This window comes from Theileria orientalis, chromosome 1, assembly GCF_000740895.1.
Source record: "Theileria orientalis strain Shintoku DNA, chromosome 1, complete genome".
NCBI lineage: Eukaryota > Apicomplexa > Aconoidasida > Piroplasmida > Theileriidae > Theileria > Theileria orientalis.
In genome coordinates this window covers 1,064,253-1,079,773 of record NC_025260.1, presented here as the reverse complement: position 1 = coordinate 1,079,773, position 15,521 = coordinate 1,064,253, and the positions used below count along the sequence as shown (strand labels likewise).

Genomic DNA, 15,521 nt, shown 5'->3' with positions numbered 1-15,521 from the left:
GATGTTTGTATTGAACGGTTGATATACTGATTACGGTTGGATGTTATAATATTGATTGAATTATCTTATTATACAATAACACCAAACGGATAATGATAATATAATGGATGGGATACTTACTGCGTATCTAAAATATAACTACATTAGTTGCTTATGGTTATTTGGATTTATTGTTGATGTGAATTACATTATAACTACTTTAGAGGTACTCTTTGACGTTCATTGTCATATCACTGATTGCATCTCTTCCAGCTTTTTTAAATGTGGTTCTCAGCACATACCAGAATGTGTTCCATTTAGACATTCTGTGATTAGGTCTAAATTTAGGGAGGATATATCCTAGGTCAATTCTAGTAACATTGTATCCGACAGAAATCTTATAATGATAGAATCTGATTGATATACAGAAAAATTGATGAAACATAAGAACTCCAATATCGGGAATAAATCCCGACAAGAACAGCTTTTTTGCAACTCCTGCAAAGCTCAGCGGATCCATAAAGCTATTGCCTAATGCTCCTGTAAATGTCATAGCCAAAATTACGGGCCTATTATTAATAATTCTTCTGGCGGATGGTATTCTGGTGTGTACGGCTAATATGGAATATATAAATACGATTGTCATTGGAATTACCCATAGCCACGCTATATCAAATTCATCATGCCATTTATCAAACTTCCCTGCAGATTCCAGAATAAACAGAAGAACGGGACCAGTCATACCAGCTATGGGCAATATCATGTTAACCATATGTGCTCTCTCTCTTGAAATGAATGCGTATGGTAGTATACCAGGGAAAAGAGTGTCAAACAGCACAGATCCAATGGAATACATCAAAAAGGGAGATGCGGCCGCACCAAACGTCTCAATAAAATTTTTCTTCTCTGGTGGATCTTTTGTATACATCCCTGCATTTTCTCCATTTCCACCTCCATTTCCGTTTGAACTCCCGTTATTATTTCCACTTGTACCGTTTACCCCTTTGTTTTTCTGTTCCTTTTCCTTGTGTTTCTCCTCTTGCGTAGCTGGTCTCAGTAAATCCGAACATCCAAGTTTGTGATGATAGTAATAGAAGCATCCGCACGCTATAGCATTTAAGATAACACAAAAGAAGAATTGAAACTTAATTTTTGGTAGCGACTCTTTATAGGCTATATCTAAGAAAAACTGAACTAGGAAAGTTAATAGCCGTGATAAATGAGCAAACAGTACATGAACTGCAACATGTTGAGGAACGACAGCAAAAATAGATCCGCCTACTGATCCTAGTGCAAATGATTCGAAAGCCAAAGCAAAATAAACATGATATGCTAGATTCGATGAACACATCGTTACAATAAATAATATTATTCTTGCAAATAACATTAATCCGAATGCTGTCTCATTAATGTATACACGGTTCCAATTGGCATGATCTGGTTTTATTTCAGAATATATTCTAAATATTATGTACTCCGTTGTTACCCCTAGCACAAATCCAAGGAATCTAATACCAAACAACTTTTCGAGATAAATACTGGTTGTTTGTACGGGTATATTAAATGCTATAGCAACTTGAGCTGATATAACCTCAAGTTGGAAAAACATAATATGAAGTGCCACCGAACCCATGGCAACAATCGCCTTACAGGTTATGGCTGTACCTACTGATGTTGTAACTTCACCTTCCTTTGTCTCCTCACTCATATTAATTAAATATACTGTGCAACAACCATATTATCATTGTATTGCATTATATCAAACTTGTATTATTAAATCAACAATATAAACATTTACTAATGGAATTTTTGATATATTAACACACAGTTACATGAAATGAATATATCGACGTTTCGATTTACTTTAAATATTACGATTGTCTGATAACTTAAAATTATATGTTTCACTATAATCTGACAATTTGTTTAAGGATACAAAGATATGACTTATTGTCATGTTAAAATCGCCCTTTATTATATAAGGAATAGCACCGACTCCATGTATATGATACCGACAATAACAATCTTATTGGTATAATACGGTTTGTATATACTACAATAGTATACTAGCAATGATGTTTAATTAAGTCCATACAGCCTAATACAAAAAAAAAATAATTAGTACAAATCTAAAATTACTTTATGCGATATGATCCAACAATATCAACAAACAAGCCAATTATAACAATCGAAAAATTAGAGAGAATGCGATATTAATAAAAACAACAAATAACCTTTATCCCAATGTTTAATTGGTACAACTATCACATTATCCCTTTATTACGTCTAACAATTATCCTCAGGGATAATGAGCCTATCACATAAACAAAGAGATCAACAATGACAAAAACAATTGTAGTACCATACTCCATAGACCATTCTCATCACCATAAAGATCCTGTCTAATCGGTACACCTACCAGGTCAAACAAATTGTCAAACACCAATCGTTCCAAGTACTACGTTCCATCATGTTTTGAATATATATACCAGTTATATCCGTTAAACTGGGCATAAATCCATCATATCAAAATATTTTACATTTTTGTCCCCCATCGTCTATTATCTCACTGTCTTAGCTACATTTTCAAATAATACATACCGTTTTGGTGCATACATATTTATTGCTATGATACTTTAACATTCCATATAAAAAAATATGGAATCCAACCAACTACCACCGAATAAATCGCTATTTTTATTACACCTTCCATCCTATTGATATTATATTAATATACAATCTTACTTATCAATTTACCCTCTGATTGATAGTCAATAAATGCTAAACATTTTTCATCAAATACTATATACACAATTAATTATACGAAACACATCCTATTACATTACAGTTGTAATTTACAACGTTTATTTATCTAATTCGTGTTTTTAATAAATTAACACACTTTAATACTATCCTTATTATTTTTAACGCCTTACTTACACAAATTTTAATATCACTACCATTCTATAGCCACTCCCCAATGATGTCTGTATGCCTAAAATCAGCCTTTTAGATAAAATGTTTTATTACAATATTTAAATCAATAATTTATAAATATATATTGCCATTTAATATGTTACATCATATAAATCATATGAGGGGCCAATTTTATGGTATTAAAAATTAAAAACCACAGAAATCATGTTTACACGTAATTTTTATACACACCCAAAAGAAAAATAAATTTTTTATACAAAAAATAGAATATTTTTTAAATATACAAATATTAGTTGACAGCATGTACAACATGATATAAAACCCGTCCAACAATATTTAATCAACTAAAATGACTAAATGCCTAATATATCACGTCGTACATACTATCAATCAATATTTGTTTATTTAAAAATCTGTACACTCTATGTACCCGATAAATAACGCTAATATTGAACTGATTTAACTTAGACTATATATTATGTTGTATAAATTAGTATGAAATCATGTAATAAAACCATAATTAGTAAAACCTATAAGATGTGTAATATATACATATAAATCCGACATTATTCCGATACAGTATTGAAACAATATCGACAAATATGTATAACATACGATGATTATATATTTAGGTCTAATAATAAATAAACAATATTATGGGTCATATAAACACTGAATAAACACAAAATTAAAGGAAAAAGAATGATAATATAACATCAAACACATGTGTCGACATATATAAAAATTATCGATCCACAACAAGTAAATGAAAATTCCCATCCAACTCCCCATTGTCTAATAAAATATATAATTAATATTATATTTTCTTGTAAGAAATGATTTAAAGTTAGTTTTGTGTTAGGCTTGTTAATGTTAGTTGGCTATTAAATTATTGATTTATGTATTTAACTGTTGATATACTTATTACTGTTGGATATTATACTTTTGATCGAAGATTTTAATTTTGTATAATAATATAACACAAATCGGACAACGGTTATATCATGGATGGAATATTTGTGTATATAAAATATAACTACATTAGTTGCTTATGGTAATTTGGAGTTATGATTGATGTGAATTACATTAGAACTACTTTAGAGGTACTCTTTGACGTTCATTGTCATATCACTGATTGCATCTCTTCCAGCTTTTTTAAATGTGGTTCTCAGCACATACCAGAATGTGTTCCATTTAGACATACGGTGATTAGGTCTAAATTTAGGGAGGATATATCCTAGGTCAATTCTAGTAACATTGTATCCGACAGAAATCTTATAATGATAGAATCTGATTGATATACAGAAAAATTGATGAAACATAAGAACTCCAATATCGGGAATAAATCCCGACAAGAACAGCTTTTTTGCAACTCCTGCAAAGCTCAGCGGATCCATAAAGCTATTGCCTAATGCTCCTGTAAATGTCATAGCCAAAACTACTGGCCTATTATTAATAATTCTTCTGGCGGATGGTATTCTGGTGTGTACGGCTAATATGGAATATATAAATACGATTGTCATTGGAATTACCCATAGCCACGCTATATCAAATTCATCATGCCATTTATCAAACTTCCCTGCAGATTCCAGAATAAACAGAAGAACGGGACCAGTCATACCAGCTATGGGCAATATCATGTTAACCATATGGGCTCTCTCTCTTGATATGAATGCGTATGGTAGTATACCAGGGAAAAGAGTGTCAAACAGCACAGATCCAATGGAATACATCAAAAAGGGAGATGCGGCCGCACCAAACGTCTCAATAAAATTTTTTGTCACCGGAGGTTTTGTATACATCCCGGGTTGTTCTTTTCCGTTTCCATTTCCGTTTGTACTCTGACCATTATTTTCGCTTCCGCTGCTTGTTCCATTCCCAGATGTTTCTTTATTTTCCTTATTGTGAGTCTCCTCTTGCGTAGCTGGCTTTAGTATGTCAGAGCATCCTATATTATGATGGTAGTGGTAGAAACACCCACACGCAATAGCATTTAATATAACACAGAAGAAGAATTGAAACTTGATTTTTGGTAGTGAATCCTTAAAGGCTAAATCTAAGAAGAACTGAACTAGGAATGTTAGAAGACGCGATAGATGTGCAGACAACACGTGAACTGCTACATGTTGTGGAACAACAGCAAAAATAGATCCGCCTACTGATCCTAGTGCAAATGATTCGAAAGCCAAAGCAAAATAAACATGATAAGCTAGATTTGATGAACACATCGTTACGATAAATAATATTATTCTAGCAAATAACATTAATCCAAATGCTGTCTCATTCATTATAACACGTGTCCAATTTGCGGTAGTTGGATTTAGTTCAGAATATATTCTAAAAATGAAGTACTCTATTGTTACTCCTAGCACAAATGCAAGGAATCTAATTCCAAACAATTTTTCCAGATAAATACTGGTAGTCTGTACTGGTATATTAAAGGCTATAGCAACTTGGGCTGATATAACTTCAAGCTGGAAAAACATAATATGGAGGGCCACAGAACCCATGGCAACAATTGCCTTACAGGTAATAGGGCTACCTACCGACTGTTGCTGTTTTCCCGATACCCCGTCGCTCATGATACCTATAATTACTAACAATAAAATATATAAACCATGGATAGGATAATACCAATATTTACATTGATCATTATAGAAGCAAAAACCAAAACGATAAAAAGAAATAAAGTAACAATTTCACATATAATTAATACATAACACCAATATAACCGAGTACATATGATAAGGTGATACAAGATAAAGGTTAAGGAGATGAGTAATGGACAGCCTTATATAACAAAATAAAATTAATACAAATCTAAAATTACTTTATGCGATAAGATGTAACAATAAAAACTAACAAGCCATATATACCAACTGAATAATTAAAGAGAATGCGATACGAATAAAATTATACTAATAACCTTTATCACAAAGTCAAATTGGTACAACTATCACCTTATCCCTTTATTACGTATAACAATTATCCTCAGGGATAATGAGCCTATCTCATAAACAAGGAGATTAACAAGTACAAAAACAATTGTAGTACCATACTCCATAGACCAATCTCATCACCATAAAGATCCTGTCTAATCGGTACACCTACCAGGTCAAACAAATTGTCAAACACCAATCGTTCCAAGTACTACGTTCCATCATGTTTTGAATATATATACCAGTTATATCCGTTAAACTGGGCATAAATCCATCATATCAAAATATTTTACATTTTTGTCCCCCATCGTCTATTATCTCACTGTCTTAGCTACATTTTCAAATAATACATACCGTTTTGGTGCATACATATTTATTGCTATGATACTTTAACATTCCATATAAAAAAATATGGAATCCAACCAACTACCACCGAATAAATCGCTATTTTTATTACACCTTCCATCCTATTGATATTATATTAATATACAATCTTACTTATCAATTTACCCTCTGATTGATAGTCAATAAATGCTAAACATTTTTCATCAAATACTATATACACAAATGTGTGTAACACTTTCCCTATAACACACCCCGACCCCCCTTCGCCCATCATGCATCTCTTATTGATCTAAACTCCTGCCCATATAAAACGGTATCTAATATATACGTTAATTTTTAAATCATTATTCATGACCTTTTTTTGTACTTCCTGGAACCGACCTTGTTGTGTACCAGCTGATTGAGCATGTAATTCCTGAGCTGCGTGCACAGCTCCTCTAGCCTGTCCTTCCCGGCAGCGCTGTTGACGTTGTGTCCCCTGAGGAGAAGCAGGTACTGGTAGTTCCTGATGTCGTTTGAGGACAGCTGAAGCAGAACGCTCTTGATGTTGTTCAGGTTCCCGACAAGCTCGTTGAGCAGGTCCAGCGGGTCCATGAGCTCGTCGTCCCCGTCGCTGTACTCGATCTTAAAGTACGATGAGTTTCCGTAGGTGCTCACGATGCCTATGGAGTTTATTATAGTCGAAGAGCGGCGCTTACACTCATCGGCGCCCGCCAGCTAACTAGTTGCCTAACCTACTTAACTGTCTAGCTCAATTGCCACCAGTGGCAACTCAAGAGCACGCGAACGCACACTCCACTTACCTTGGTAGTATCCGTCCGAGAACTTGCGGTACAGCACTGACCGCCCCGGCCTTATTCCCAGCAGCGGCACGAAGTCGTCCTCTTCCTTCGGCCTCTTGCCCGACTCGCTGCTATCGCTCTTGCTCGCGCTGCTCCCCTGGCTCGCAGTGCCCGGGTCGTTGTACTGGGGCGTCGGGAACGGGTCGTTGTAGTCCGACGAGGCGTTTGTGTTAGCCCCGCTCACGTCGTTGCCGAAGAACCCTGGCTCCTTCATCAGGTGGCGCCTGAAGTGTGCGAATCTTGACAGCTCCTCCCGCGAGAGGATCTGCTGAATGTTGCTGGGCACCTGGTCGTTGCTGAAGCACATGTAGCTCGCCAGGTCGTTGATGTAGCTGCAGATGTCTCCGCAGTCGACCAGACGCACGAAGTCCTTCTCCAGGCCTCCCAGCGTCTCGAGGAGCGCGTAGTTGAAGGTGCCGTCTCCGTTTGGTACTCTCCGCATGTTGTATGCTATTGCTCTAACAAACTCGCTCACCTGCACTGAGAGCATCTCCTTGTTCCGCCTTTCCTTTCTATAGTTCTTCATGTACTCTCTTCTTTCCTTCTTGCTCATCTCGTTCAGGTTTACCGGGACACTCGTGGTGCTCATGAGACTGTTCGTTAGTGGCGCTACGTTGTTGCCGCTGACTGCTGCGTCATCGTCGTTCTTAACATTGCTGCTTGCTGCGCTCTTCCCTGCGTTCGTGCCATTGGCCGTGCTATCTTCATTGCAGTGCCTCAAATCTCCTTTCATGTTTACGCTAGTGCTCAGGCTTTCTACTTTATTCTTCGGCGATAGTGGGTTATTAGAGGCCAACATGTTACTATTGGTGCTTTTATTGTTGGTGTTTTTCGTGTTGTTGGTAGTGCTATTGGTTTGATTAGTAGAGTTGGTGTTACGTGCATTGGTTTGATTGGTAGAGTTGGTGTTACGTGCGTTGGTTTGATTGGTAGAGTTGGTGTTATGTGCATTTGTTTGATTTGTATAGTTGGTGTTATGTGCATTGGTTTGATTGGTATAGTTGATGTTGGTATAGTGAGCGTTAGCATTAAGGCTAGTATTACATGCGCTCTGTGTGTTTTTGGTACTGGAACTAGTGTTACTGTTGGTGCCATTGGCAACACTGCTACTTAACACTTTACTCATCAGCGTGTTACTGCTATTGTTATCGTAAATGTTACTCAGTATGCTCGTTTTCATCAATATGTTCATCATTTCCGTCCTCCTGGCCTGTGCTATTTCTATTGGGTTCTTCGCGAGCAGGTTACTGAAGTGGGCCTGTGTGTTTTTCATGCACGTGTTTGTCGTCAGCTTGTTAGTGTTTGCCAACAGGTTTGCGTTTGTCAGCAGGCTGTTAGAATTCACTCCGCCATTGCCACGTTCATTTCCGTTACACATCTTCGACGTCGTACTGCTTGCATTGCCACTAGTACTCTTAGTGCCATTTGCCTGGCCCTGTGAATCCGTTGCCATGTCTTTGCCTGAATTTGCTACTCCTGCACGACCGTCTGTACCATCACTGGCGACATTCACGTTACTACTAGTGTAAGCATTAGCGTTCACATTTGCCTTGGCACTACTACTATAACTGGTGTTAGCATTCGTCCTAACATCAGTAGCACCAGAGTTAGCATTCGTCCTAACATCAGTGTTGCCACTCGTACCGGAACCGTTGGTAGCGGCATCGCTACTGCCGACTCCGCCCGTTCTACTGCTAACCGGCGACCTGTCCAACTTTATTCCGCTGAAGATGTTCCCAACCCCTGCAATGACTCCATTCCCATTATTGGGCGTAGCCACACCGCCTGCTGTGCTCACGCTTGCTGGCGACTGCTGATTCTTGCAGAACGGCTGTGTTATGAAGTGCAGCGCCAACTTGACCAGGAAGTCTATCGTCACGTTCTTCAGGACCAGCAGCCTCAGCAGGTACGACACGTGCTGCTCGTACGCTATCAGTATCAACTCTCTCATCTGCTCCACGTTAGTCGCCTTCGGGTGGTCGAAGTTGCCTCCCAGGTGCCTCTTCAGTATTCTGCACACGTACACGTTCGCCTTGGGCCCGCACTTCCTGTTGCACTCCACGCAGACTCTCACTGCTTCTCCGAAGATTGCAAAGGGCTCCAGCTGCCACATTCCCGCCAGGTATCTGCAGTTAAGGTAGTCGACTACGTTTCCCACCACGCTCGAGTCAGTCTCTCGACTCACCTTGCTGCCGTCGTTAGCCGCGTTGCAGAATTCGTTGGCTTCCTGCGTCTCCTGCTTCCTGCCATCGCTGGCACTCGCATTAGCGCTTTTAGCGTTACCCTTAACACCGCCACTGGTTTTACTAGCTCCAATGCCAGCATTGGTAGCACCAGTGCTAATGCCAGTACTATTGCCTGTACTATTGCCAGTACTAGTGCCAACACTCGCACCACAATCAGCATACCCTTCTGCTCCGTATTCACCTATGTCAACGGGTCTCTTCAACTCAGACTGTGTTCGCGAGTACTGCTGCTGCTGTCCTTGTGGAACCGAGTACGTTGGTGCGTACGACTGCGTCTGTGCTTGTAACACTGAGTGCACCTGCGATTGCGACCCCCAGCTATCTCTGTCGGTAACCATGCCGTAGCCTTTGTAATAGTCGTGCCCACTGCTGTAGCTATAGTTGCTGTATCTACTGGTCTGGTCACTTCTGTACTTGTTGAGCTGGCCTTCTCCCTTTTTCTGAAACGGGTCGACCAACTTGCATGCCACGCCCTCACTTCTATATGCTGGAGGCCCTCCTGGCCTGGGCGATACTTCTCTGTAGCCTGTCGACACGTCTCTATATACCCTAGACCCATCTCCGTATCTAGACGCTTCTCTATAGCCAGCAGACCCTTCTCTGTAGGTGGCCGATCCATCTGCGTATCTGGGCGACCCGTCTCTGTATGTCGTCGCTCCGTCCTTGTAGCTGTGCTCAGACCCGTCGTCCCTGTAGCTGTACTGTTGCTTGCGGCAGTTGTCTCTGTATCTGGCCGCAACTCCCTCCACATTACTATAGTGCGCGTGCTCGTCGCGTTCTCTGCTCCTGCTGTTCCCGTATCCCCTTGCTGGCACTCCTATCCTTCCTGCATTCGTTGACGACTCTCTCAGTCTCCGGTGTATCTGTGCGTGCACGTTTTGCGAATCTAGCTCCGTATATATTTCATCTGTGTCCAAGTACAGGCCTGTCTCCTTATCCAGTGCCATGGATGCGCCATCCTTAAGGCAGCGGTGCAAGTTCACGTTGTACGGGTCAATTAGCGCGTTTGTCCTTTCCGGCGCCACCTGTTGGTACCCGTAATGGCCCGCCTGGCTGCTTCTTCTGCCTTCGTAGTGCTTATACTGCTGCTGATAGCTTGCATCTCCTTGTGCGCCGTAGTGCTGATATCCGGTGCCGCTGCTGCTGCCGCCTGCATACGCTCCTCTCCTCTCACTAATCACTTCATCTGCCTGAATGTACTGCCCACTCCTTGTGCCCGTTCCGTTACTCTGCTGATACCTCTTCAACTTCGCGTCGCCACCTTCGCTCATATGAAGTTGCTGCTGAGTCCTTTGTAGCTCTAGTAGTTGGTGATGGCAGTTCTTCTGCTCTTTACTCCCGTAGTGCTGCTTTTGGTCTCGTTGGTAACTTCCATGATCCCACTGACTGTCGCACTGCTGCTTGTTCTTCTCCACTTCTCTCTGCAGACGCTCGTGTGCGCTTTCTCCCTGCGCCTCGTCCACCTTTACACACTTGGGTCCACTCGTGCTCTTCAGGCTCCCTGACTCTCCCTTGGTGCTCGACAGGTCTATCAGTCCCAGGTTAAACAGGTTTATGTTGAACAGGTTCTTTATCTTCGCGTTGATCTTTCCGAAATTGCATCCGTAGTTCGTGTAGTTTCCAAACAGCCTTATCTGCCCTATGTTTACTCTATCCGAGGTCAGCGAGAGTATCTTCTGCTTTATCAGGTGCTTCGCTATCTCCAGTGTCGTGGGCTTATTCACCAGCTTCATTCTATGCATAGTCTTAATGCTATTTCCTTTAAACAGTGTCGATTTTTTCTTTATCACTTGCACTCTCTTCTTTCTTCTCTTCGCGTACCTTCCGAACACATTATCTTTCCTTTTATACATTTTATTTTTTTCCTTTTTCTTCTTCTCTCCTTCCTCCGCTTCGTTACTTCTTACACACTCTGACCTTCCACTGCCATCTTCCATATTCGTCGACGTATCTTGCCCGCTTTCCTCATCTCCGTTGTTACTCGACTCCGCCATTCCTGGATACCCATAACTGCTATCTCCGTTGCTAGACGCACTATCAGCAGCTTCGCTTCTACCAGCTACACTGTCGTTAGTGTTACAACCAACATCGCCACTGGCTGTGACACCACCACTCGTCGAAACACCACCTGTCATCGTCCTATCATTCGTACCGTGCCTATCTACATCTATATAGTTTACACCGCCATACACTTCTGCCATGTCACCTACTTCCACTCCTTCATCGTCAATGTTCATTTGGTTTCCGCTTCTACTATCTCCCAGGTCGTTGTTCACGCACGTGCCCACGCTCTCCAGGTCCACGTCGTCGTAGTTGTTACTCAGGTTAAAGCTCGTCAGCTTATTTATGTAGTTCGTTATCTTGTTAAGGTTCAGCAGCTTTTCCTGATCCGACTTTTCCTTTTTACTGCTACTCGAGACTGCACTTGTGCCTACCAATCTACCCACTGCATTGCTTAAACTACTACTTACATTTCCACTGCTGCTGGCACCATTGTTTACACTAGCACTGCTTAGACTACGACTGTCAACAATACTGGCACTGGTTACATTGCAATTGTTCACACTAGCATTGTTTACATTGCAATTGTTTATACTAGCATTGTTTACATTGCAATTGTTTATACTACTACTGTCAACAATATCATTGTTTACTTGACCTCTCTTCACAATGCCGCTGCTCAAACCATCAACACTGTTTACCTTTGTCAGGCCGCTCAAACAACCGACAACACTACCTTTTACACTTTCTGACACATTATCCTCACTCTCGCCCACACCGCCACTACTGCTGTCGTCGATGCTTCCGTTGCTAACGCTGTTGGCCGCGTCCATATCGATGTCGTTGTCTTCGTTCGCCGAGTCACCGCTGCTGCTGCTGCTCGTCGTCGTCGTCGTCACGTCGGCCATGTCCGCTCTGTTCAGACCGCTGGCCTCTTCTAGGCCCGTGCTTCCCTCCGCGCTCGACGGCGCCTTTCCTCCCGCGGTCGCCGGCGCGTTGCTTGAGACGTAGATGCACGACTGCAGCGGCATGAAGTCCTGGTTCAGGTCGTGCTGAATGATCTGCTTGCAGAGGTACCTGCAGTACATGCAGTACCACTTCCTCAGACTCAGGTCGAGCTTTCCTCCGATTCCCGCGGCCACCTTTTCTCCCGGTCCTCCCGAGCCCGTCTTCAGGTACGTGTTGAAGTCGATGAACTTTGCGCCGTAGACGTCCATCTGTATGTAGTTCATTGCTGTGCTCGTCACGTCCTGCAGGCACTTCGTGTGGAATATTCTGTCGCAGCCGTCGCACACTATGCACTCGTCTTCGTCCTCGTCGTCTCTGTATCCCATTTCCTCCTTGTTCGCCATGTTACTTGCGTTCGGCGGCGCTCTTTGCTGCAGCAGCTTCTTCGTCGACGTGTTCGGGTTAACGTTGAGGTCCTCGTCCAGACAGATTGCGCACACGTACGACGTGTTGTTGTTCACCACGCACACGTCCAGGTCGTCCAGGCTCTTGTCCACAGGCAGCTCCTGCCTCAGCAGCTCAAACCTCGCTTTGTCCATTCCGTTGACCGCCCTGTTACTGACGTACGGGTTCCCGTTGTGGCTACTGCCTGAGCCATGGTTGAAGCCAGCGTAGTCATTGTAGGCACTGTGGTTATTTGCATGGGTGTTATACGTGCCTTTGCTACCGACATGACAGTTATAGTTACAAGGGTTGTTGCCATGGCTGTTATAGGTGCCAGCTGTGTGACTATTGCCATTGTAAGTGCCATAGCTGTTGTAGCTACAAGCGTGGTCATTGTAGTTGGAGGTACCGTTACAAAGACTATAGGGGCCACGGCCGTTACAGCTGCAGGCACCGTTGCTAACACTGTAGGCTCCATGGCTGCTGCAGACGTTATTGTGAGCGTCGCCGCCACTGCCGTGGTCGCCGTATGTACTAGTCCCATAAACGTTACCGCTGGCATCTATACCACAACCGTAGGTGCCGGTGATACTGTGGCCGCCATAGCCCGTGCCAACGTTGCCACCAACGCCATCGCCCATGCTGATAGCTGCCAACCCTTCCTCGGTACGGCCCCCGTCTTCTCCTTTCATCAGCTGCCTTCTCACGCTCTGCAGATACCCTGGTCCGTATGCTTCGTAGGTCACCGTAGGCTTCAGGTTGCTGTGGAGCAGGCGGTACTGGATCAACTCCCTCTTCAGCTGCCTGTGGCAGTTCTCCTCGACCTTCTGGAACCAGAGCGCCCCGAAATCCGCAATCAGCTCGTCGCCAGTCTGTATCTTCACGCCCTGCTTGTTCGTCAGGATAACGTGCGGCCAGCCGTCGAATATCACCTGCTGCCACTCGCAGTTTGCCTGCAAGAAGTACTCTCCTCCGTACGCTCCGATCGACTGGCAGTGGTTCACCATTGACAGCTCGTTGAACGCGTGGCTGCTGTCGAGCACGTACTTCGAGTTGTTCGGGAGGAAAATCGTTCCGTTCATGTCCCTTATGTACTGCTTGTCGTTCCTGTACTCCAGCTCCGCGTCCACCCAGGATGCCGACGTGAAGTTTAGCTCAAATGCGTACTCGAAGATCGAGTCTGGGATCGAGTCCTCTCTGTAGACGATGCCTGTGTACTCTCCGAAGATCACCTTCGTGTTCATGCTTTCGCTGATCTCGGGCCCTGTGTATATTGCTGTGTAGCAGTCCTGATCCGGCGGCGTTGCGAACCTCACTGGGTGCGTCGCGTCTCTGATTAGGCACACCAGCAGATTCGGGTGCACCCAGCCGTCTTTGATCGTTTTGTAGAGCGTGTTGTACGTCTTTTCCGTTCTTCTCGAGTACCTGTGCACGATCTCTCCTCCTGGTCTGAAATTTGGGCAGAATATGATGCTGCTCCACACCATGCCTTCGTTCCTCATCTCGTCGTCTCCCGTTTCTCTCGCCAGGAGTTCGCAGTCGTCACTGTATCCACTCGTTCCGACGTGGCCACTCTCTCCTCCGCATGCTTTCACTCCATATTCTGCCCCGGTTTTACTAGCGATACTATTGTAATTAAATCCGTTACTTTTACTCTCGTTAATTTTACTGTCACTGTCAGCACCGTAGGTGTCATTTGTGTTATTGCTCGTGCTGGCTCCACTGGTCATTAGTGTATTAATGTTGCCAATCTGTGTGTTGCAACTCGCACTGTTACTCTTTTTTGCGCTTTTACTGTTACTTTTGGTACTTTTTCCATTCTGTGTGTTAGTACCTTGATCTTTATTACCTTTCGGCCCCTTACTCGTGCTGTTTCGTGTGTTACTACCATTATCCATCTCTGTGTTACTTCCACTGTTTTTTGCGCCGGTACGTGTGTTTCCGGCGCCACTTTTACCACTATTCGTGCTACTGTTACTTTTACTACTGTATTTACTGCTACTGCTACTGCTACTGTTACTGCTTTTACTACTACTTATGCTACTATTATCGTTCAGTCGACTCCTACCACGTAAATTCCCTCCACTGCTGTTACTGCTACTTACTCCTGTGCTACTCTTTCCCGTTGAGCTACTCACGCTACTACTTCTACTTTTACTCTTTCCATCTGTATTATTACTATTCTTACTTCCGTTTCCATTCTTTCCGTTAACGCTGGTTGATCTACTTGTTCCATTAATCATATTATCTCTTGCTTTATCTCTTTCTCTCCATCTTTTTTCTCTTTCGTCTTTGTCTGCTGACTCTTGTGCTACGCTTGTTGTTCTTTCCTTCACTGAGGTGCTTCTACTCTTCGTCTTACTTGTCATGTACGTTTCGTGGTAGTCCTTCGCTATCCAGCCGTCTGGCGTCTTATTGTACGACTTAAACTGATTTTTGTACATTTGCAGGTGTCTTATGAAGTCCTCCTTTGCGCTCGCGTGTATGCACTGTGTTTTCGCCCACTTCTTATTTCTACTTTTTAGCACTTCTCCCAGCGTCTTCGGCTCGAATCCTCTTCTTCTTATTTTCTCCAGCAGCAGCAGGTACTTATCTTCGTGATCTCTGTAGTCCGACTCTTCGTACCTCGTCGTCTTCAAACTATCCATTGTACTCAATCTAGTCATATCTATTCCATTAATTTCTTTACATTCCATTTCACTTCCAACTAATCTACTAATCACATTTTCAGGTCCTTCTGGTGTTGTTGTAGCGTTTCCGTTTACTTGACTCTTCGTGTTTTTACTTGCTGCAGTCAACTTCGTTTCTATGTTATCGATATTGTTTTTCGTTAACATGTT

The 15,521-nt window shown here is 42.6% G+C and overlaps 3 protein-coding genes across 3 annotated transcripts; all 3 read right to left on the bottom strand.

Moving 5' to 3' along the window:
* Positions 1-199: 199 nt before the first annotated feature.
* On the bottom strand, positions 200-1,687 carry TOT_010000458 (conserved hypothetical protein; the record flags this gene model as incomplete). Its single annotated transcript, XM_009690999.1, has 1 exon — positions 200-1,687. One exon carries the CDS (start codon positions 1,685-1,687, stop codon positions 200-202), a length of 1,488 nt encoding a protein of 495 aa, XP_009689294.1.
* Positions 1,688-4,013: 2,326 nt separating this feature from the next.
* Positions 4,014-5,498, bottom strand: TOT_010000457 (conserved hypothetical protein; the record flags this gene model as incomplete). Its single annotated transcript, XM_009690998.1, has 1 exon — positions 4,014-5,498. The coding sequence occupies one exon, from the start codon at positions 5,496-5,498 to the stop codon at positions 4,014-4,016; it is 1,485 nt and encodes a 494-aa protein (XP_009689293.1).
* A 1,050-nt stretch (positions 5,499-6,548) lies between these two features.
* On the bottom strand, positions 6,549-15,377 carry TOT_010001263 (uncharacterized protein; the record flags this gene model as incomplete). The annotated part of the gene is made up of 9 exons (XM_009690997.1): positions 6,549-6,862; positions 7,004-7,808; positions 8,796-9,222; positions 9,499-10,017; positions 10,837-11,200; positions 11,495-11,672; positions 12,105-12,960; positions 13,402-14,183; positions 14,997-15,377. 9 exons carry the CDS (start codon positions 15,375-15,377, stop codon positions 6,549-6,551), a joined length of 4,626 nt encoding a protein of 1,541 aa, XP_009689292.1.
* Between the last annotated feature and the right edge of the window lie 144 nt (positions 15,378-15,521).